Below are 24,513 nucleotides of genomic sequence, written 5' to 3'. Positions count from 1 at the left end.
CTTCCAGTTGTCGATGATTATAGCTTCTGTCTGATGAGGTGTCGGCGAGTCGAAGATGTCCTTTAAATAACAATAGTTTAATGGTATACACATTCGTATTTCACATATATTTTCTTTTCATGTAGCCTAAAATAATCGTTGGAGGGTAAATATAGGAGAGGTGATTTTAGCGTGGGAATATCGGAGACAATATGAAGCGCTCTCAAAATGTTTCAATCAAAATATTTTCTCTTTGTTATAACAATTTTATATGATTTCAAAGGAGATAAGTAAGCTTTGCAATTGTATTGTAACAGAGGATTATAGTACTAAAGACGATAACATACATTTTAAGAATTCACATGCTGATGATAAAACATACCACTGGTATCACTGTAGAGTTGTGCAAATTTAAGTCTTTGGAATCATTGGTTTGAATATTAGCGCAAATTTCGTAGAGATACTTTATTGCTTATATGTAAATTGCCATCCCCTCAAAAAAAAAAAAAAAAAAACTGCCACAGTGTTCTAAGCCAGAACAATAAGATATATCATAGTTCTGTTTCTTTTCTTTTCCACTCCCTTAACATGTTCTCTTGCGTTTTTGAATCAGACTCAATTAATGATGATGATAGTTACACCCGAAATTCAATTTTACGTTATATATAATATTTCTATAAATTTACAATACATGCAGTCCAAAGCTTCACAAGGTCAGCTTACGCATACACGATAAGTTATATGTGAATGTAGGCCTATGCAATATATCACTAGCAATTTAAGGTACACAGAAAGCCATATATATGCAGCATGGAGGCAAAGGGTCGATCGGCTCTGCCATTCACTTGAGTTCATAGCACAGGGACAAGGAACGGGGGAGGGGTAGGAATTGGCCTACAATTAGGGTGACAGGAAGTGCCTTTCTTCTTATAACTTTAGCTAAAAGTTTATTTGTTTACCATAAGTCAATATCTTAATTGAAATAAAGTCGATTAAACATTTTACTATACTGGTTACAATTGATCATATTTTGTACTAACAGATTAGGATCAATATTAACATGTAAACTAATAAAACAAAATATATTTTTATTTCGGTTCCAGAAGGCCAGATAATATCTCACGAGTTCCTAATTACAAGAGCTTCCAGGGAAATCTGCCCCCAGGACCCCTACCGGGCCACGGCACCTGGACTCCACGCTGCCCGCACGCAGTGCAGCCAGAGACTGCACAGAACGGGCTACGCAAGATTCTTCTCACCATATCCCCCTGTCCATTTTACTTCCAGGCGTCCCTCTTCGCGGATAATTGTGCTGCTGTTGTTGCCATTTGACTTTCTTCAGTAGAATACTGTTAGGAAAGAACAAAATGTCGTATTGAAGAATATTTAATGCAATGTTTCAGTCACGCACTAGCTTCCTTACCATTACTAAAACGAAAGTAAAGGTCGAGAGACCGAGGAACAAAGTAAGTGCGAACGTTTCCATTGTGCTACAAAGTCATAGATTCAACTATAAGTGTTATAGAATGTCACTGAACAACCAACTCTGGTGTGGCTTCAACATCTTAGTAAAAGTGCCGTACATGGAATGACGTAGAAATACGTGAGCATTTTGAGCTAAATGAATCTCCCTTAGGAACGAAGTTACCCGGTCCTGCTTTTCTTTGGATAACTTTTGTAACACGTTTTCATTTACTCTACGTAATGTCTTCGTCGATTCTACTACGTTGCTTGGTATTAACCATTTTCATCCAGTATACTTTCGGAAGTTTTCCGATAGTGAAGAAAATATCAGACTCCGTTTTATTTGAAACTAGTTGTGAGACTATGCAAAATAAGAATTGGAAATTTCAGAATGGATATCTGTTTTTTAATAAAGTTCCTTTAAAAAGTCCTATAAAACTCACAATTTTGCTTGATAATAATGGTTCCCTGTATATTGATTCTGTGTCTCTCGTACATGAAGGCATATACCAGTGTATTTGCGACGAAATCAACATAAGAAATTATTCATTACGGATAGAAGGTGGGTAACATATATTTCTGTTGATTTCTTTTCTTTTCTTTCTCTATGATATATGTGTTGTGTTGTAATAAATTGTCACCAGTAAATTACTAACGGTTCATCATCCACACAAAAATGAAAAGCAGGTACTGTCTATTGTACTGAAATGACAGTTGATAAAAACAAGAAACGACCGAAATGTTTCTTCTTTGTAACTTGACTGAAATTACGATCACATTTAATGATTTTACAATCTATTCAAGGGGTTGACTTAGAAATTAAGTTAAAATTATGTTTATGCTTAATATTTTACATAATGTGTAGATTGATAAAAAATCTTGCTATTTATGATAAGAAGATTATTTACTTAATTTAATAACATAATGACGTTCATTTTAAGCCAGTAACGGATCTATAGCAGCAAAGAAAAATATAACTTAAAAACAAGTACATGTGATCAGTTAATGAAAGTTTGTGATGAAATATTTTGCATAACGTGGAATGGAATATATCTAACTTCCACATACTTTATTCACGACCAATTATTCATTACTCAAAATTAAATGAAAAACAATTTTAAGGACATTTTTTTCTGTAGGTTTAATTACACTAATTATAAAATCGGTTTAATTTTTTTTTCAAATGCTGGGGATAATGGTAATGTTTGCCTTTACTCAATTACGTTTTATGGGTTATTTTCATATTTTAAAAGACAGAAATCCTTGTTTTCTTATCCACAAATAAGCCGTGATCATGTTTTTTTTTCTTCAAATTTCAGTCCAAAAGAAAACAATTGATTAAACTCAGATAAAAATCCGTTTGCTGATTCTAACAGTAAGCAAGATATTAACTATTGGATACTGGGCTACAAGAAGACGTTAACACAATACTGTATAGGTACCGCAAGAATACAGATGCAAATGCATTTTGCTTTTAACCAAATTGTAAATTGGTTTACTTGGAACTTGTAAATAAAGAAAAATCACATCATGTCTACACAGCTATTTATTTAGCAGCATTTGCCAAGTTAGAATTAAAAATGATTGATTCATTGTACAGTAATAAGTGAAGTTTCAGGAACCTATCGTATTGTGGAATCTTGGGGCGACTTAACTTCCATTGGACTATATATATATATTTTTTTAAGTTCAATATCAATTTCAACATGAGTCATGAATTAAACGATTGGTATTAGACCAGATTATTTAATATTAAAGTATTTTCTAAAATATTTCCAACAACGTTTTTAGTACATACACCAGTTTGAGGTTTAAGTTTATTGCATAACATTTTAACTTGCAGTAATGTATACTTTCTATATTTAAACATTACGCACTTCAGAGAGATTCCATTAAGGAAGGATTTTGAAATGTTTTAATTTTGGTTTTGATAATTAGGGTATCATATCTGGTTTGTCATGTTTCATACCATGCATATGAGTAAACTGTTCCCAAGTGCAATAAACCATAAGAAACTTAAGTTTTTAACATGATTTCCTTTCGTGACTTCTGTCACACCTTCACTATACAACCGAGGTATATCTCTTGACCTATTTATCTCGGGTATGTACCCGTCTATGTAAACTAGATTCGAAAGTGTTATATTCATAGCACATGTTATAGAGATTGTATAAACAATATACACGTTAAATTCACTTCATTGAAATCATTAATCAGATCACTTTAATCGTTAGGTTAGTGTACTTGTAAGGTTAAAGCGGTATATATAACAATACAGAGACATATATTTCTGAAAGAAACAAAGATTTCGTAGTTCTCATAGATTGAACTAAAAAGCAACAACAACGTTGTCAGTTTGAATTTGGTTTCATTCTCAGTGGTCATTGTTATATCAAGGTTTAAACATATTAAAAAGACCTACTGTCAAAAGAGACTTCAATAATCGTTTTATTTATAGTTCAAAGATTTATGGTTGAGATAATAAAACCTAATGAATTCATATACAGAGTGTCGGTTTGCCATTGTTTATCACAAATTAAGCTGAGATCAAGTTTCGAAGAATTTGTTTCATTTTCTCTGCCTAACAATTTTCTACTTCAAACCGTTACAAACAACTAGTAAAATTCAATAAATGAATGAAACGTGATAGTTTCGATATTATTGAATGTTAATTGAAAATAAAACAAAGAGCACTCTTATACAAAGCTCAATAAATATATTAACTAAAGTTTACAATACAGCCACGAATTGAATACTTTCACTCTCAGGGCATGAATTGGAATGAATAGAGCTCTCTAAAAAACTAGAAAAAAGTTGCATTTATTCTAAACTAAGAAATTGTAGACATGGAGAAACAAGGAAGTATGGATCCTTTGAAGTTATGTGCATTGTCGCCTGTTATCTTGATATTTTCCGAACTATTCATTGATTGATTGTTAGATAGCAACTTAAAAGTGACTATGAAAACCTATCGATCGGCAACTTGAGCGCTTAAAATCATACAAAACTAGAATGAAGGATCCATTTTTTGCAATGTTTTAATACCATTAAATATGATACCACGAGTCGCCATATTGACTGCTATCCAAGAGGGATTGGCGATAACATTTTCTTTCATCTTTAATTATTTTCACTGTCCGCTGGAAATTGTTCAAAATTTGATGGTACATTATTTATAAACTTAATCATACGGTCAACTTACCCTCAACCAAGAACTAACAAAACGATTTGATTTCCTTGTCCTTCATAGAAAGGTCAGGCTTAGTTATATAAAGGTCGTCATCTCAGTACATCACATATATTGAATTGTTTATACCTCAGCATCATTTTTTAGTGTAATCATACGTAGATTGAAGGGGCACCGAATAAACCTCCTAATCATTTCATGTGTTGATAAACTCTCCAGTACATAGTTAGAGGGCATTATATCTGAACGGGCGTTGTTTCTCCCATCTATGTTATACTTCATCTTGGTTCACCTAATAGTTAATCAGTTAATCTAAGCCTCACCCAGACGAACTTACAAAGTATATAGATATATATCATGTAAGTTCAGTACAATCCAAACAATTGACATTCCTCAACATTGTTTGGAAACATCCAAGATTCCAAACATTTCTTAAAGGAGAGTGGGACCCCTGAGAATCCTTCTACTGGACGAAATCAGACCTTAGACTTGATACCCCTCCTCCGTGCTCGTAGTACGAAATTATGGTTGAGCCTCATACATCATCGTGCTGAAATGGTTCTGGATAATGCTTTACTGCTTGGTTTCAATAGTGAATTTGCATACAGGACCATAAAAGGTGACATAAAACACTTCGATAATCAATAATGTCCTTGTTTCAACTATCTCACTAGTACGCTACATTAAGATTAAAAATGTATCGTAATGTAAATATGCATAGTATATATATATATATATATTATATATATATTTATATATATATATATATACATATATATGTATGTATATATAATAAATCATATACCGTCCATCTACCGACAGTTCCACCGACGATTAGTATGAGTACAGAGACGGATAAGTCTACAGAACACAACGAAATAGTCGTAGAGCATGGCTGTAACATAACGTTCAGCTGCTACGCAATTGGAGGCAGACCATCTGTAAATCTAACATTGGTAATAGATGGGATATCCTTACAGCCAACAACAATGGCTGTACTCCCTACATCTAGCAGTGGATATTACAACACGAGGGCCTCCTTCTTGATCACACTTACACATCCGACAGGAAACATAACATGTCGAAGCAGCCCCCAGGTGACGTCACCTTCACAACAGGACGAGAAAAAGTACATAACCTATGGTACGTATATCTCTCTCCCTGTTAGGCTGCTCTCGTGAAAATGGTGTTTTCTGTTTTCTTTTGCAGTTATTTCTTGAACGAAATCTACCAAGACAATTAGGGAATTGGATGACTTTGACTACATTAAGTTGAAGCCATGAGTTTAGAAACGTTTAGTATAGTTTGTATCCCCTCTTCTCCCCCTTCTAGCATCCGAAAATTTTTCCCATCTCGTGACATATTGTTTACAGACTATAACTATAAGCTACTCTTTAAAACCCTAACGTATACTGAATAGACGATTGTTATACTGTACTGAAAAGCCTCCTGCACAAATTGAGCAAAATCTAAGAAATCCCTACATCTTGCAAAAATGCAGAAAACAAGTTTACAGAAAATCTTTCATATACCATGCTGCTGTATATATTCCATCTGAGCAAATGAGAAAAGTTTGTTGTAGTTTGTTTTATGATAGCGTTGTTTGTGTTAATTGTATGTGTAGATATCTGTAATATGATATCATATCATCTTAACTTTTTCTTTTCCTTTCATATCGGTCATTCTTCCTGTTAACGTATGTAATAACTCCTCTTTATAGAATGTATATATACTGGAATGAATGAATAAATAAATACAAAGTTGTATGTTTAATTTCTATTTGCGTTTGAAGTTCTTCCTACAGTACAGCTCTTCATTAACGACCATATGTCCAGTGACGTCATCTACATCGAATCAGGTGGTGCGAACGCAACTTGTCGAGCGGCCAATGCAAGACCAGCGGCCGAACTGGAGTGGTTAATTAACGGCCAATCAGATATGAGCTCAAGTTCTTACACAACAAACACTAATGGAACTTTTGAGACATTAAGCTATATGACGTTTCAACCAGACGCCACGGTACCTAAAGGGAACATATCATGTGTTACCCTGGGACATTACGGTAACCCAATCACATCTGTACTACGATACCAGCTTAAACACACACAGAGGACAGACGGTGTGTTTCCCTTTAATACATTGACACTGATGGATTGACCCCGTGTTTTGCCTAGAATTGATATCCATCATTAATACATATTCATAAGTGTAAATATTTTATTGTTGGCGGGGGGGGGTGGGGCTAAATATGACTTGCTATTTACAGGAACTAACTACAGCAATTCTGATCAATCATAAAACTACATAAATGTTCGTAAGGGCAAGAGTGTAAGTGGGCTCTGTCGTGAAAATCATTACTGTGAAAATAAGAGTTGACAACCTACAAAAAGGACACCAGCTACTTTAATCCATACAGATTATAAGGTACATTAACAAATAAAAAAAAATGAACATTAAATTAGACTCGAAAAAAAAAATGAATAACGTCATTGAATGGTTTAAATGTTTAATTAAGGATGACACGTGTTTCTTAGCAACCTATGTTATTCACGTCGCCGCTCACGGCTAAACTTGGTATGTGAATTTTATATTAAGACAATTGTCCACTAAATTATCATCACATAATCTCCACTTCTTTCTCAAATATCCACATCTCTCTTGTGCAGATGACATGGTACCAACATTACAACCTCCTGCACAGAATAGCGATAAATCATATCTATTTGCAATATCTGGGTGTTTTCTTTTCATCTTAATTGGAGTATTCACGTTCTTCATTCACAAAGTTAGAGGTACGTGAAATTGTTCCCTCATTTCTATGAAATAATTCTTGTTTCAAACCGTGAGGTTCTCCACTGTATTACATTGTCCATATTACCAAAAAGTATTAACTGTATTCTAGTTACAGTTTTTTCACGCTATATATCTACATCTGTGGTGCTACTTTTTCTAAATTTTAGCTACCACCAAAACAAATATTTATTTAGACATTACTTCTATTGAACTGAATGTATGGATGTATATCCCATCAACGGGGTACAATATGTAACGATTTATTATCTTTGCCGTGACAGGTGTCCGAACATCTCTTCGACAAATGTGAGTAAATCGAATATAACATTACTTCGTAAAATAATTTAAATTTTCATTGTATCTTTGTACTTCCAAATAAGGAGACACTAATTTTTGCATTGCTGCATAATATTGATTTGTACCTTTATGTGGGATATCGTATTTAACGTGATGATCTCTGCTTTCATTACCGTATAGTAATGTTTGCAAAAGTACTTTTTCTCACTTTATAGTTAAACGCCGTAACTGGGATATGCCCAAGTATGTTAAACTAGTCCCATGTATTAAATTAGGGGTATAATTCGATTTGAAACCATTCATACCACGACTTTATTAGGAACGAAGTACCGATTAAATGCATTAAATTTTAACGTTGATTTGGAAATCTCTGACTGAATAAAGATTATTAAAGAGTTAAAACACATATCCATCAAAGATGCGATTCAGAAACGGGATGTTGATTAACTTCGCTGACACGTTGCATTTTAATCATATGGTAGAAAGAATATAACAACATTTTGAGAGCGCCTGGTGTAATAACTTACTTGGTTCATCGCAGTCAATATTGAGTCAATATAACAGTTATGACGTTGTTTGATTATCTATTGTACGGTTAATTTAATTTAAATATTGCATTTTTTCCCTTGTTGAAGGAATCCGGGTACATTAGACACAAACTTACAAGGAGGAAAATATAAGATTAATGAAGAAAACGGTGATGGTAAGTACCGTTTTAAATAATCTCTTTTTTTTGAGGGGGGGATTTAAATTATTTGCAAGTAGAATAAAGATGACAAGTTATATCATGGATTTCGAATCACACAGATATATCAGATCATGGGCTATATCCACGTAGTAGCATTCACGTAATTTATAGATGCCGTTCAGATTCCACCTTATAAAATGTACCACTTATTTATATGGTTGTACAATATATTCAGAAACCAACAGAGAAAGTAATGCAAGAATACGTTAAGCGGGTTAAGCATAATTTGATTTTACTTTGACACTTATCCGTATATTGTGTCACATAGGGTTATTGAAATTAATCAGTTATGCCAGTCATGGATGTTAATGATCGTTTTAAGTACCGGTATCTGACAACAAGGTTTGTGGTTAGTTTCTAACTGAGACATATTATTGCTTGGTTTAATGAGTATTGATGACTGGGTGTATAATGGAGAGGCGAACACCCAGAAATTTAAAGTAAATGTTGACAATTTACAAAAGGTAGTAAGATCATTAAATCCAGCCAGGACGACAAAGTGTAAGTTAAACTATACTTAGTACAACTTGTGAAACGGAAGTAAATAATTAAAATAAAAAACAAAGAGAATTAACGTAAGTCTCACAACGTGCTATACGATATTTGTGAAAATATATACCATATATAATAATATAATATAATAATATAATATAATAAATATATAATATAATATAAATCATGAAAACAATCATAAATATTTTACATTTTAATTGCTGTTCTTGTTCTTGTTTTACAATATGAAGAAGAATGTGAAATGAGCGGTAGGGTTTCGTGAGTATCTGCATTTTTAAATTTCGTTAATAAAACAATATTTTAGGACAAGAACATCACTTTTACTTTAGATTTAGGATATCAAATATGATTCCTTCAACATGAATATTATGTTTGTTTGTTTTGTTTTTTTAATCTGTACTTAAAACATATATAATGTGTCATTCCAGATTGTTTCACTTCTTGCTCAGGAAAGCTGAATCGTGTTTCAAGTAAAGAACTAATTATATTATTTCAAACTGGAGATTAATATGTTATGTTCATTTATGTTTAATATCGAATCTTTCATAGAACAACCATGGATAATGCACGAATAAATGAAGAATTTGGTGAGTATTGATTTTTTTGGGAAGTTGTTTGGAAGTAAAGGTAGTAAAAGATTTACATATGTCGTTTACCAAGTGCACTATGCGTTGACATCGGTTTGAAAGGACGGCAAAGACACCCCAACAAAATAGGTATGAACAAGCATTGTTGAATATGTTTTGAAAATTTGGAGGATACACAACATCCTGCCTCCGCCGTATACCTGTAGTTGCGTCTAAATATTACTCAAGATTAATTAATACATGTTTTAAAAAACTGAACATTGAGACGATTGTGAATTATATATTGTTGTTTAGGATTATAAGCTGATTGTAGTTTTGATTGAACACTTAATAACCAAGATCCATTATAGATCAGTATGAATTTGTGACACACGTCATACTTTATTCATCACTGCTGTGAAACAACTGCCTCTTACAATCGTCTAGTTTTATTTCTCTTTCTTTCATTTTCCGCAATTTAAGAAAAGAGTCAAGAACACAAGCATGTTAATATTACGATATTTTCTTGCTTTCTTCTTAGGTCCTAAAGAAAAATATCCCAAACCACCGAGGTAATACTATTTGAAAACAAGATATATACTTAAACTTTTCAACAAAAAGATACGTAATTAACATGACATTGAAACAAAAATACATTTTTCATTTTGTGCTCTTGTTTTTATAGTCTAAAGCTACCAGAAGTACCGGAACTTACAATTGATATTGAAAATGAAAACGGTGAGTGTTTACAATGATATGACATCTTAATATTTTACATTGTTATATGCGAAAATTGCAACCAGTCCTTTCCTTTCTTACCAAACATGCTTCTTCTTTTTTTTTTTTTTTTTGGGAGGGGGGTATGCAGTTCATATGTTTTAATTACATTTATTGAATCAATATTTTGATACTCTTATCTATATTTGTAGTTTACTACTCTTCAGTGAAAGAGACAGCCACACAGGGGAGAATATTTTACGCCAAAGATATGAGATTGATTCTCAATATTAAAACCAGCGACGTATATAACCGATGGATGGGGACTATAAAAACATATAATAACAAGAAAAAGTGTGTTCTGATCACCACTGTATCTGGTTAGTAGTTTACATCATTGCCAAGAAAACGTTATGTGTCCTGAATCATTATATTAAAGTTAATGTCGACAGAAAGATTACTACCTAGCCTCGTTACATGAGCAAGAAACGACCATTCATATTGCAGCCCACAAGAAGAAATTACAGGCTTATTTTATTGTATTTATTCATGTACACTGATTATCGGAATGCGGTTATATTTCAAATGTTGGTCGCATTTGAGTATAATGTGCTAATATCAGTCAGGAGAACATCTTGAGTTCCGTAGCTATTTCATTAAATAATTTAATATGCAGCTGCTCTGTAATGATTTAAAAGCAAATGCGAGTTGACGAGTAGAATAATATATATATATATATATATATATATATATATATATATATATATATATATATATATATATATATATATATATATATATATATATTTATATATATATATATATACATATATATATATATATATATATATATATATATATATATATATATATATATATATATATATAAATATATACTTTTCCCGAACGATTCATCGGCTAGACATTTTTACATAGTCGCATACACGGTGTATATAAGAAATAGTAACAATTACCAACTTGTTGTTTATGAATTGAAATAAATTATTAATTATCTGACATCTATATAATCTACATGTTTTATGAAGCTTATGATACATTAACATTAAACATTAATTACAGCAGCAAACATAAAACCTTTAAACAAGACGTCTCTAGAGACGTAACCGTATATTACATGAAAGCCGAGAGTACAGGAGATACAGATACTCGTATGATGCTATGAGCTGTTTGCCAATACTTACTATTCGTTGAAAAAAATTAACCAGTTTATACCACATATTATTCTCACTTATGAATGATGTCAATCATTTTTTGCTAGAAAATGCAATGCAAAGGGAGGATGTTCACTGGGATGACTTTGTAAAACGAGTTCTTGAATTACCGAATAGCAGAAGTATTCCAGCTGCAGAGGGCATATGTATTGATGCTGGTAAGTTACTATTGCTTCGCATTATCCAGGTTCAAGTAATTGCATGTATACGTCTCTGGGAACAACCAAATGATCTCATGAAATATATAGTTGCACCAACTTTGTTATTGCAAGACACCAATCATTCCCCTAGCATATATATATATTGAAGGTGATGAATACAATATCTTGTATACAGACAAAAAAAGACAGAACCGTCACCAAGCTATGTAGAAAATATCAACTTATCATTCAATTGTAATACGATGTAATCTTCCTTATACAATGGAACTTCATTTTGAATACCTTTAAGTCAATTTAGCTATACCAAGTATGGAACACTGATACTTGTTAATGTACGTGTTTCGCTTGAATCTCCTTAATAGCACATTTGTATCTGGTACAAGAACATTTTGTCTGTGAGACATTGGTTGCCCGATTAGGTAGCTCTCAGCTTGCAGAAAACAACGACGACAATTATTCCTTTACTGAATTTGAGGTGAAACGATTTATCATGGATATTTTAGAGGGAATGGAACTCATTCATTCTTACGGGGTAAGTCTAGGAAATTGATAGAACAAAGATCACCAGACTCCGTAATACTTTTAATATATTATACCATTGTTTGTTATCACAACAATTCAATGCTATGAGATTTTATGAGACTATAATACCATTTGTCTCTAAACATTTGTCTTTTTATAAGCATGTCAATTATTTCATCTTGTAGTCTGACCTTAAACTGAAATGTAACAACTGTTCTTATCACCGGCAAGTTAAAGGAATTGTCTGGTGGACGAATTTGATACATTGTCCTTGTAGTTATTATTTTTTTCTTTCAAACCATGTAAAAATTGTCGCCATTCGACGTTTTCTTCTTGTAGAAATCTGGTTTTCAATTTCACCAGTTTCTCACCAAAAGTACCGTTTGTTCGAACGCTTCAATATGGTGATTGATGTAGTGCTTGCAAATAGGTAAAACAGGCGACTTGAAGTTAGCACTCCCATTTCCGCAGCAAATAAACTCACGTGTAACACATTGGATTGCCTAATATATATAACGTACATACTCGCGAACGTATATCCTACGATGCCCAGTTGGTGTACTTGTATAGCGTTGCACGTAGTACACTCACACTCAAACCACAGTTCATAAACTGTTCTTCGAAATCGCTGAAATAAAATTCACGGATCAAATAAACAGTAAAATGAAACTTGAAAAGTATTAGTTACACCGAAAGAGCAGAATGTAGCACCGAGAAGCTTAGGCTTCGCAGAACTGTCCGATTGTAAACGTTAGAGTAGCCTATACACGCGAACATTCTTCGCGCTGGAGCTGGATATCGCGATGCATAAACAACGAAGAGTCTGCTGTTAAAACTTATCTTTTGTTACACAAAGACCACGAAACCACCGATCTACTACATATATGGTGGCTTAAGGAGTTTTTGAAATCATATGTGATTTATAAGAAATTTCACCGGAAATTATGGAAGAAATTTATCGGAATCGTTGTCAGAGCAGAATGTAGCACTGAGAAGCTTAGGCTTCGCAGAACTGTCCGATTGTCAACGTTTGAGTATAGCCTACATGCGAACATTCTTCGCATTGGAGCTGGATAGCGCGATGTAAAGCCTAAACAACGAAGAGTCCGCTATTAAAATTTACCTTGTGTTACACAAAGACCACGGAACCACCGATCTAGTACATGGCGGCTTTAAGGAGTTTTTGAAAACATATCTAATTTCTAAGAAATTTCACCGGAAATTAAGGAAGAAATTTATCTGTATACAAACGCGATTTTTGTTGTGATTACCGTATAGGTACTGTGCGGAGGGTGGGTTATGACGCAATCTGCTATGGGAGAGCTGACGTCACGTATTGTACTGTTCAAATCATTTTTGAAATGTCTATCCTTAACGATTAAAAAATCGTTTCTCTGTCAAACGCAACATTAGCGTTCTCATACTTTGACAAAATCTTTGGAAAATTATTTACTATTTTTTAAGGTAACTTCTTTGTGCCACCAGACAATCCTTTTAAGTTTGGCTAATTTGGTTACAAACGTTTGTCTTGTGTATGTACATTTAGTCAAATATTGCGACAGGAAAAGGAAAGAGTGTGTGTGTACGCCCACTCCTTATTGATATGTAAATTTTATATAATATCCCAGACGTTCTTTTCTTTTTTTCTCAATTAAGTTTCTTCACCCTGGACTGTCGACATCAAAAATTCTTATAACTCAAGACGGTGTGTGCAAGATTTATGATTTCTGTTTGACAGAAGATGCTACTAAAAGACTGAATGTGAAGAAATCAAAGGTATTTCATTGATATACCCGTGGACTTATGTCATATTATTTCTTTAATTAATTGTCTTTATGTTGCGCCCGTATATCTACGAACCTAAACGATTAAGGCGCGGGACTGAGGATGTAGTCTGTTCGGCGAAGTGTTCTTTTCTTCAGACTCAACTTACATGATGAATGTGTATGAACACTGGCGCTTTTTTTTTAACTGGTATGCTATTAGTTCTGGGGTAGTTACTACTACTGCTGTAACAACGCTTACTCGTCCTGCTGGAAACATAAATATCCTATAGGAGATCATGCACTTTGTCTGCACCAATAAGCAGCAGACAAATAGAGAGAGAGTTTTTAAGTTTTTCTATAATTCGGTTTTAAGAAGCACAGTAATTTATCTACATTTGAACATAGGTATCTGTTATTTAGTTAAACATGAACAATGCTTAACCACTACGTACTTGGTTACTAATAAATTCATGTTCCAAGAATCCTTTTAATTTGTTGGAATTTGAAGTAGTTCGTGACCTCAGTTAATATATTCCAATCACTTATTTTCTTTTCCATATATTTTTTTTATTATTAATTCGATTGTATCCAAACATTGTCTTAGCTCAAGTCGCTACCACCAGAGACGTTACATCGTAAGGAATATTCATGGGCTAGTGACATCTGGTCCGTAGCTGTTGTAGTTTGGGAAATTCTATCAGATGGTGAGATACAATCTTCCTTATAACTGGAGCATAATAATGCAGATTGACTATAAAAATGAGAAATATGATAGATGAACTGAGAATTAGAATATATCAAGATGATGGCAGTCCTTTGTTATCGCTAGATACTTCTAGTTTCTGCTCTTAAATAAGAATACAGTAGCAATTTGTTGTTTGAAGGTGAAAAGAAATTGATGATTTTTAAACATTGACATGAAATACATAGTACTTTGTTTTGTAGGCGTTCAAAAGTAAATAAATACCTCAATGTAATGTTATCTATTATTGTCAACTGAGAAAATATTCTGAAAGATGTTCATACCCAATCAACGTAAGGACAACAGGGCAAGATCAGTGCGTAGATCCCAGTAATATTTCATAAATTAAAAACGAAAGTCGATTATCCAATTGAAAACCACATCCACGAAGACATGTCTTTATCCCGACCGGTATAAACGTCATGCCAGACTTTTGTGTGGCATATATAGTAAAAAATTCAAGGTAGTATTTATATCCGGTCGGTTGGAAAATGCCAGTGTTAACCCAGCATTAACGGACATGGATAAAGGATCGAGCGAACAGTTTTACTGTTTAAGAATAAAAATATCACTATAACAATATAATAACTGCTTCAGTTTATGTGTTTTTGATATTGCCTAACAGAGTAAGATATATAGTAGTACTGTATCAACCTCGTAAATTCATTTAAAAATTCTTTGTGGATTATTTCACACAGGTAAATCCCCCTTTCCTTCTGATTATAATACTACTAATGACGTGATAGAAACAGATATGGTTCTTAATGAATGGCCGAAAAAGTACTGTCACATGAGGTGAGTGACTGAAATGATTCCAGCGAATGTAAATGTACGGATACTTTTCTCGACGCAATTCCATTGGAAGCAATCAATCAACGGTGTTGAGACTTAACATCATATGACACACTACAGCCGAATGGGGTCATTGTCCGTATCCGGTGGCATGCGATTACATCGCCTAATGTTAACGCTCTTCGATCTCTGTTACAGTCCACTGTGTATTGCGAAGCAGACTACATTTGTTTAAATGAAAAACATTTCCGTCTCCAGTACGCAGCGACCATTTTGTATTTTATTCTTTTTAGGGAACTTTCTGCCCTCATATTTGTTTTCCTCTAATATGTAGCTGAAAATCTGTAACCCTGACATATGTTTCAGCTTTGATTTCTGTCAAACAATAATTTATAAGAAAAGGTTTTCCGTAAAAGCTAGCGACTAAAGACTATGAAGTCAATAATCTGTTTACGTGTATTTATAAACAAAGACAGTTGATATCAGATGAATCTTCAATAGTTTTATATATACTTCTATCATCAGGAATGATGTCTTGCTTTCATGTTGGGAAACAAATCCTTCTTTGCGACCAACAATTGACACCTTAAAATCCTCCTTAACACAGGTAAAACAAAATTGATTCTTTAACTAGTTTCTTCTCATTGAGCATACGACGTATATGATATGAAGTATTATGTTAGGGGGGGGGGGGTGGTGTTATAGAAGGTTGGGAGTATATGAAGACAGTCTTTACCTGGCGTATAGATGACAGTCTTGAAGTTTACTTTTAAACACTTATATTCCATCCTTAGGTGTCCGGTGCACAGATGACAGAGACATTTCCGATGCGAAACAGCACTCTACTTGATCTTTACGTACCGATGAAGGGGAATACTCAAGAGAGAGATACTGAGGTCACATATGAGTCTACACGTGGAGTAGCAAGGACTTTGAGTATTGTGGAGAAGAGGCACAGCACTTGATACGATAATCTCATTCAACAAAATATTGGTTAATACCGGGCATTGTCTTGTGTGTAGCTTAAATGACTTTGGTGAGGCCTTTAAAAATCAACCTTTGTCTACGCTAGGTTAATTAGAGGCAGAGTAAAGGAATAACGAAGGCATGGATCAAAGACAATTTTTATCATTCAGTAACCTCAAAACTCTCTAATATTCGATTTTTAAGCTAACCGCTTTCTGTTTGACTGAAACCGCTCGCTTGGAAAATGTAACCAAAATACACAGTAAGCCACTACATAATATGCTTGAAATTCCGTATTGATAACGTCAGAGTGGAACAACTCTCGTCACAAAGTCATTTTCCGTGTGGTAGACTCCCCGTGGAAAACGTTTGTCTGTTGTTGCAAGGACTATAGACTTATAAGCCCAACGCAATTTCCTACAAACAATTTCCTATAAGCCCAACGCAGTTTAAAATACTAACAAGGCAAGTTGAAGGTCAAAGTTACGAAACAAAGAGATCTCTTTTCTTAACACTTTCGTTGAAAAGAAGGCCAAGGATACGCTTAACAAGCACACTGAAGCCACGTTTAAGGTTCTCTAAAGTAAAATCATGGTCGATATTAAAGATTTCAAAGGAAATAGTTCAGTTATTACATTGTATTATCGTACGTCTGATAGTCACTGGCTCACCCGATGATTGAGATGTTAATGTGGTGAAATATTCTATGTGCATTTCTCAAACATCATATTACTTTAAAGGGAAGATAATGTCATGGGAATGAACAATCCGGCAACTGCCAAAGAAGTGCTTAAAGGGGATATGCCTACTTACATTTTGGCATATAAACCATTTTGGTCATAATATTGTCACGACACTTCCCTGTCTAGTGTGGCAATTGTTGAAGCTGGGGTTGGCAAAAGAGAGACTCGACAACAACAACAAAAAAAGCAATGGAGAAGATATTCAAGTGCCCGTGGAACAGTGGTACCGTTTATTCAAGACTTCTTTTGCACGCAATGGTCATAAAGTATTGCATTACGCAGAACGTTACAGTTAACGCAATTCCCCAACACTGGGCCAAACGCAGCGTAAATGGCCGACTAAATGGCCGTAATGCGCATCAGTTAACCTAGCTTCCTTTATGTAAGCTGAACTAGGACAACTGCACTAATGTTGCTTCTTAGGACTAACTGAAATAAAACCATTCACAGCAAAGCACTGATCTTTACATACGTGCATACAGTTTTACGCAGTTCAGAGCGCTACTGAGTAACGTAAATGTTGACAATCGGTCTATAACGTTACTCCTAAAAAACCGGGCGTAATCTCCCTCAGTACAATAGCGCAGTTGGCTAACAATTCATACGACTCACAAATATATTAAATAATATTTTGAGCACTAACAAGTCTACGAACAGTTACGACACGATGCCGTGGTATTAGAAATATACCAACTTCTTGTACGATATTTTGACAAAGAGCGCCACGCTGCACGTTAACATCAGCTCCTTCAGTATTGGCCTGAATGGCCGATGGCCTATGTTTACGCGTTCGAGAATGTACTACTTCAAAGAACACCGCCTCTGAGTTCCGGTCACCACTATTCCGGAGACCGGAAAGCCCCACTAATCGAATAAAGGCCAGGTGCACGATTGCTAACGTCATAGTTAGCAACTTAGAAGGATAACTGAGATCTCCCAGCAAAGAATTACAACATTACTTTATGCTTAAAACAGTAAATACATGGTACAAAAAAACTCTGTAAAGTTAAACTACTACGTAAATTTCGGTTACAGTATGAAATGATGTTACATTGCTAAAAGAAACAAGTTGAATGCATTCTGATTCTGAAAATGTATATACATATTATGAAAATGTATATTTCTCATTAGTACGTACGCATTATTGTAATTACTCACACAGCCAACTCATTGGAAAGTATACTTAAACCATCAAGTAATATCATCAAAAGTAAATCGATTTTGTTACTGATATCAATTATGGGAAATCAGTGATTCCCTACTATTTTTCTTTCTTTCTTTGCTGATAATTCAATGACTTTGATTATAATTAAAACCTAGATATTCTGTTTTTGAACACACTCAAATCTCCATTTGTCTCTTATAAATTCTATCAGAAAAGAATCTTGAAAAGTACACTCTTGAAGTCTTGGTGTGTGCAGAACTGTCTATATAACCTGTAATTTGACGGTATAGTGTAAATATAAACTTTGTTACCATAGAGAACAGTTTGCGACTTGAATCACGTAGATTGTTCTGCCCGGTTATTCCATTACAAGTTAAGGTTAAGCCATGCAGACTAATATGTGTATACCATTCCACTGTGTACAATAAACATAACATACATAAATAAGGTATTCTAAAACCAGAGAAACAGTAACAATACATCACATACATCTCTATTAGAATATTTCAAAGTTTTGTGTTTCTTCTTAATTTTCAAGAGCAATCACACTTTGCTTCATTACTTTTAACAAACGACGAGCAATACAAAAAATAAGTCCCTATTTGGGGTCTCTAAAGAATTACAAAATGCAACATTATTATAATAATTTTAAAGCCCCTTAAGGTAAAATGATTGTGCATGTACTATATAACTGAAGTTAGCAGTGTTGTCTGCAAAACAAAGACACTGTATCGATGGCTAAATATACCTTAACATCATCATTCATTAAACGACAAGACACGTTTGTTTCTTAACAGTTTAAAATACTCAAATAGGGACTTATTTGATTCTCGAAAACGTAAAACAACAACGAAAACATAGAAAGACTTGATTTTGATAAATGCATCATTGTGAATCTAAAAAAGGATTAAAGCTTCAGATAATTAACGAAATCAAATCAAGCGACGATGGTTTACAAATTTGTTTTCTGTATTATTATGTATTATTTGTTAGTATTGAAGTCCTGTACAAGAAAATTGAAAGTTCAGAAACATAACAGAAGTTTCAAATACATGCTTACTGACACATGTAATTCATTTTTATGGTAACGTTGCGAATATGAATTGAATGAGACAAATTTCGTGAAAAGAGTGTAATGGCTAACTAAGATTGTAGCCATCATGCAGGACATAGAAGCAGAACAAAGCTTGCGGCGGGGGGGGGGGGGGGCGTTCACAGATTGGCAGTTAACAGTTTGTTATACTTACCTATCATTACACAAGGACCAAGACAAGTCTTTGTACTTATTGCAGGAAGATACTATTCTGATAGCGTAGATTAAAACTTATCAGGGAGCCAACTACCGACAACATGATTAAAACTGAAGACTAATGCAAACACCTATTTTGTATGATTGGCATAACATTTTTGTTATTTAGTTTTAGGAGAATCTGAGGAACATGTTGATGCTATTAAATAAGGAAAATCCTAAGAAGGTGCAGTTCTTAGCTATGGCTTTGACTATTCAAGTATGATTTCAAATAATAATATGGAAGTTTGCGAACTGTTCAACCTTCTACGTTCATGTGATTAACACCAAATAACTGCAGTTTTTTTTTTACAACGGAACGCTATGCATTACTTACTCATTAAATCTCATTAAATTACTTATTAAATCTTCACGTTTCTTAAACACAATCATAACGGAATGTTTCTTAAGTTGAATTTTAATCTTAGATTGTGGAATACGAAGGTCCATGATATTGCAAGAGCACTTATATAACATTTCTCTTTTATAAAATATGGAGTTGATGTTGATGTCCTAATAATCAATCACCGAAAACAAGAAACATAAATGCAAATCGTCTTACATGTTCCTATGGGTATGTGAACTATCGGTGATTAGTGATACTTATATACACACGCAACGGCAGAGTTTGACTCGGGAAGCTTTGAGTATTTAGAAACTGTAGATATAGGTTCCTTAAGGTGTTTGAAACCGTCGCAAATAAACGAAATAGTTACTCATTGCAATTGTTTATAAAGTACATAGTTACATTATGTCATGCCACGCAGGAAGGCAAGAAAGATCGTTAATCGAGCCAAGTTGCGATCCCTAACTTTTTTTTTTAATTTAGTGCAACATCTGATCCGAGAGCATAACATATGGTAAGAATACATTTCGTGGATTATTTTCAGCTATATCATTTAATACCCTATTTCTTTACTGTTTGTTTAGATATTATAGTACATTAATATATATATATATAATAATATATAATATATAATATTTTCATTGATAGGATGAAACAGAATGTATATGATTGAATAAAACATGAAATAAGCAAGGCCGTTTGCAGTTGTTTTTGGCATTTTCCTGTCAACATCCTTGGTATAGTTTCGGAAAATCACTTCCCTTCCGATGTCGTACGGTTCTTGTTCATTTGGTCTCTCTGTAGATAATGTCAGATATTTGTCATCATAAATATTTTGCATCGCTCAGCAATTACTCACTGAGTTTTTATATCTTATACGTTATTGGGACCTCTCATTCACATTTAATTTCATCCATGGTTAATTATTTGCTTTGATTAAATGTAAACGCAAAAAATACTTCATTAAAGAAGTAAATCGGAAGCACTTGAAACCTACCTCAGCATTTCTTAGCATTATTATTATCTAAAAGAAGATAGAATAGACACCTTACAACTTACCGTATGGAAATATATTAGCCTTTTAAGATTTCTTAGAATACTTGTTAGATAGTATTTACATGGAGATGTGCCTAAATACAAGTGATTTTTAATATAGCCTAGTGTATATCAAAACAGAATTTGAATTATATTCACTGTATGGAATGAGAGACTAAATTATGTTCTCTGCTACAGTCGTTGTGAATGTATATCAAAATTCCATTAAACATCTACTACTCTTCTTTGGTCGTGGTTATTATTAGTTTTTCCCTCAAATGTAAACTGCATGTTTGCAGTTCTTTTAACTTTCAGTTCATGCTCTAATCATTTGATTAAATTTAAAACGCAAAATACTACTTCATTAGAGAAGAAAGCACAAATTACTTGAAGCCTACCGCATATTTGTCTCGGTATCTGTTCACCTGAAACAAGATAGAATAGACATTTTACAAATTACCGGATAGAAAGCTAATAATAGTGAAAGCTTTCTTAGTTACTTTTGAGATAATATTTAGATAGAGATGTGCTGAATTACATTTGATTGTTCATATAGCATAGTGTATATCGATGCAGGGATTGACTTATATTCACTGTAAGGATGATAGACTAAATTATGTTGCCAGATATAATCATATGATTTTCACATCAAAGCTCAGATAAATATGGTAATGTCGTTGTTAATTTGAATGTTTCTCGCCTCTTAATTTTAACCCTCTGCGTAGAGCCTCCATATTACAAATTTATATTCACTTTCTGCTACCGTCGTTGTGAATATACATCGCAATTCCATTGAACATCTACTAGCATTTGTGAACCGTAGTTATTAAAGTGTCTTCCTTTATATGTTTAGTACATGTTTTCGATTATTTGTACTTGAAGTTATGCTCTAATAGTTGTCCTTGCAAATGTTTGCTTGCAAATACATTTCAATTTAAAAGTAGTAAACGCTATACAATTATGTTATCCTGAAAAAAAATAAACGTGATTTGAAACTTTAATAATACGATGTTTAGGTTAAATTTTGCTGCAAAACACAAGGAAATAGGGGTTAAGAAGGTGATTTGAGTCAGTAAGCGAAGGTTACAAGAATAACTGATAATCCAGGCTGGAACTATGATTGATTCCTATCAGTCATGTTGTTGCATATGAGCCAATCACAGAACCATTGTATATGATGAGAGTATTGTGTATGACCAACTCCTTGATCTAACGGCACTCATCTTCAAGTTGATGTTGTAAAATAATAATTGTAATATTGGTACATATTTATCTGGTTTCAAAGACAAGTAAACTCTTTCATCCACACAACATTCTAAATATTTATACCGTAATATATATCATCAGTTCTGTGACTAAGGTAGTGAAGGTATAGTTTCATATTACTAGCACATGGTTATTTAACCATTAGTAGGTACGTTATTCAGACATGCACTGGTGTATTCTTCAGTAAAAGTTCTGCTACACTTCCGTTTGGATTCGAGCCGTTAGCTTTAAGAGATTTGTATGAAATGGTAACACTATACTGTGATATACTTGTAATACTTACTTGTACGTAGTACTCAAAAACGGTCAAATGGACATCATTGTGCTGATGTAAAGAGAAAAGACAGCCGTTTTGATCACTTACAAATTAAGTACTTTAAAATGTGTGCATTTGACGAACTATACATTCTATTATAATATTCTAAGTGATTTCAGGTCAAGGCCTAGTAAGAAAAATTAGTAGCGGCCTACTGTTCGTTCGTTATTATTGATAAATGCCATCATTAAAGCAACGTGTTAGTCAATTCTTAAAGCATACATATGTTATCTTTACACTTGTATGAAAGATGGATTGTACTCAAAGAATTAGAGATGAGCCGTTTGTGCATGATCATGCCCATGGGCAATGTTGAGGGACGTACATGTCTTGACTCATTTTGCGTATAGAAATTTCCCAGTACAAAACCGTATATACTTAATAAGACCAGCTGGACATGAGGAACACTGAAATTATAGTTCAATTAACCTGCATTGTAAAAATATGCTCCTTCATAGTCTAAATATATCCATCTGGTACAACCTTTATCCCACTATGCTTTGTTATTTTCAACAAAGCTGAGATAATGCATCTGTTTAAAGAAAAAATGTCCATCCTTACAAAAAGTATTAAGCTTATTGTTATTTCACTTACATTTTTGTCATCATAAGTCATTATTATAACCATAAATCTTACTAAATATCTGCCACTGGTCTAAAATATAAATATTAAGTCTCTCACTCTTCTTAGAAAGAGGTGTTCTTGTTTTCTACCTAACATCTTAAAACCACCAACTACAGACAAACGAAACCAAAGAGCAAAAAGTATGGTTTTTGTTCCAGGACACGAAAAATTAGGACATTGGTAGAGTCAATTATTTTAGAATGCAGAACATTGTTTAATCTTCATGGGCAATAATTTTCTAATCCATCGGTACTCTGTGTTTAAACCGAATACAATATATTACGTGATTTCTACGAATAATTCCGAATAACAACTCATTAAAGATTTAAAAAAATCAAACAAAAGTATTAGACTAGGGCTTGTTCCGTTTTAATATAAAGTATAATTTCTCAGTTAAAGATGTTCAATGTGATAGAGTATTAATTAATATAGTTTAAATTTCTCCAATAGTTGTAATTTATTGTAATCGAGTTATTTGATTCTATATCAAACCGACTAAAAAATATCCGTAATGTTTACCTTGTTATACGTTGTGCTAATATGCATTTGGTCATTCTATCATTCAGAAGCAGAATAAATGATAACATACTGTTACTTGTAAGAAACTTGCTATGATAAGTCTAGAAGAGGAATGATGTGACTTTATACTTCATTTATTAATCCTAGAAATTAAATGTACTTATTTCGGGTGATATTTGGTCTTTTTCATAAACAACGTGTTTAATGTTCTGTCTTGTGTTCTATGAAGCTGTTTAAGCAGATGTCATTCTAAACTGAGTTTGAGCCATATTTATTATTCGGGTTTATCGCATCGTGACGTATTAGAGAACAAAATTAACAACGGTTTCTTTCTGCAATAAATGATATAAGAAATGAAGTCATATCAAACAATTAGAATGAAGTCAAAGCAGTAAGTAATGACAATTTCATTTCCACAAGATGTAATTGATCAGTTCTGTTTCTTTTCGTGGCTCTGTGTCAGTATGTTCATTCTGACTAAAAAATACATTAAGGTTTCAACCATTGAAACATTTAGTTACACCAGTGACATTGTTCAGTTAAGAGCTGTTAGCACTTATATTATAATATGTTTTAAATTACAAAGTAAATTTAGCTAAAAAAGCAATGAATTTCTATAAGTGAAATAAACATGCCGTTCTTTTAACATTGAATATCAAAAGTTACCAATTGGTTCATCTTTTTTATTTCAATTTCTGACGGATTTTGGAACTTTCAATAGTTTACTTAATTTGAAGGGAACGTATACCAGTATTATTTGCATGTT

General features: G+C 33.3%; 1 protein-coding gene and 1 long non-coding RNA gene across 3 annotated transcripts; one reads left to right on the top strand and one right to left on the bottom strand.

The window, feature by feature from the left end:
• The first annotated feature begins 1,464 nt into the window (after nt 1-1,464).
• Nucleotides 1,465-17,193, top strand: LOC139982435 (uncharacterized). 2 transcript variants are annotated; one of them, XM_071995299.1, is made up of 18 exons: nt 1,465-2,005; nt 5,453-5,773; nt 6,423-6,749; nt 7,297-7,422; nt 7,705-7,729; nt 8,356-8,423; nt 9,215-9,239; nt 9,531-9,568; nt 10,089-10,119; nt 10,233-10,285; nt 10,477-10,644; nt 11,544-11,654; nt 12,020-12,189; nt 13,836-13,955; nt 14,550-14,649; nt 15,386-15,482; nt 16,005-16,086; nt 16,274-17,193. In XM_071995299.1, exons 1-18 carry the CDS (start codon nt 1,684-1,686, stop codon nt 16,442-16,444), a joined length of 2,355 nt encoding a protein of 784 aa, XP_071851400.1. In that variant the 5' UTR covers nt 1,465-1,683; the 3' UTR covers nt 16,445-17,193. The 2 variants fall into 2 exon arrangements, with proteins under 2 accessions (XP_071851400.1, XP_071851399.1); XM_071995298.1 differs by having other exon boundaries at nt 9,212-9,239.
• A 5-nt stretch (nt 17,194-17,198) lies between these two features.
• LOC139982437 (uncharacterized) lies at nt 17,199-24,349 on the bottom strand. Its single transcript, XR_011798179.1, has 3 exons — nt 22,572-24,349; nt 21,421-21,447; nt 17,199-20,785 (listed from the first exon to the last, which is right to left on the bottom strand). It is a non-coding gene; the product is annotated as an uncharacterized lncRNA (long non-coding RNA).
• Nucleotides 24,350-24,513: the final 164 nt, after the last annotated feature.

This window comes from Apostichopus japonicus, chromosome 16 (genome assembly GCF_037975245.1).
Source record: "Apostichopus japonicus isolate 1M-3 chromosome 16, ASM3797524v1, whole genome shotgun sequence".
Classification (NCBI taxonomy): Eukaryota; Metazoa; Echinodermata; class Holothuroidea; order Aspidochirotida; family Stichopodidae; genus Apostichopus; species Apostichopus japonicus.
Note: the sequence above shows the minus strand (reverse complement) of the source record. Positions and strands in the feature narration are given on the sequence as shown.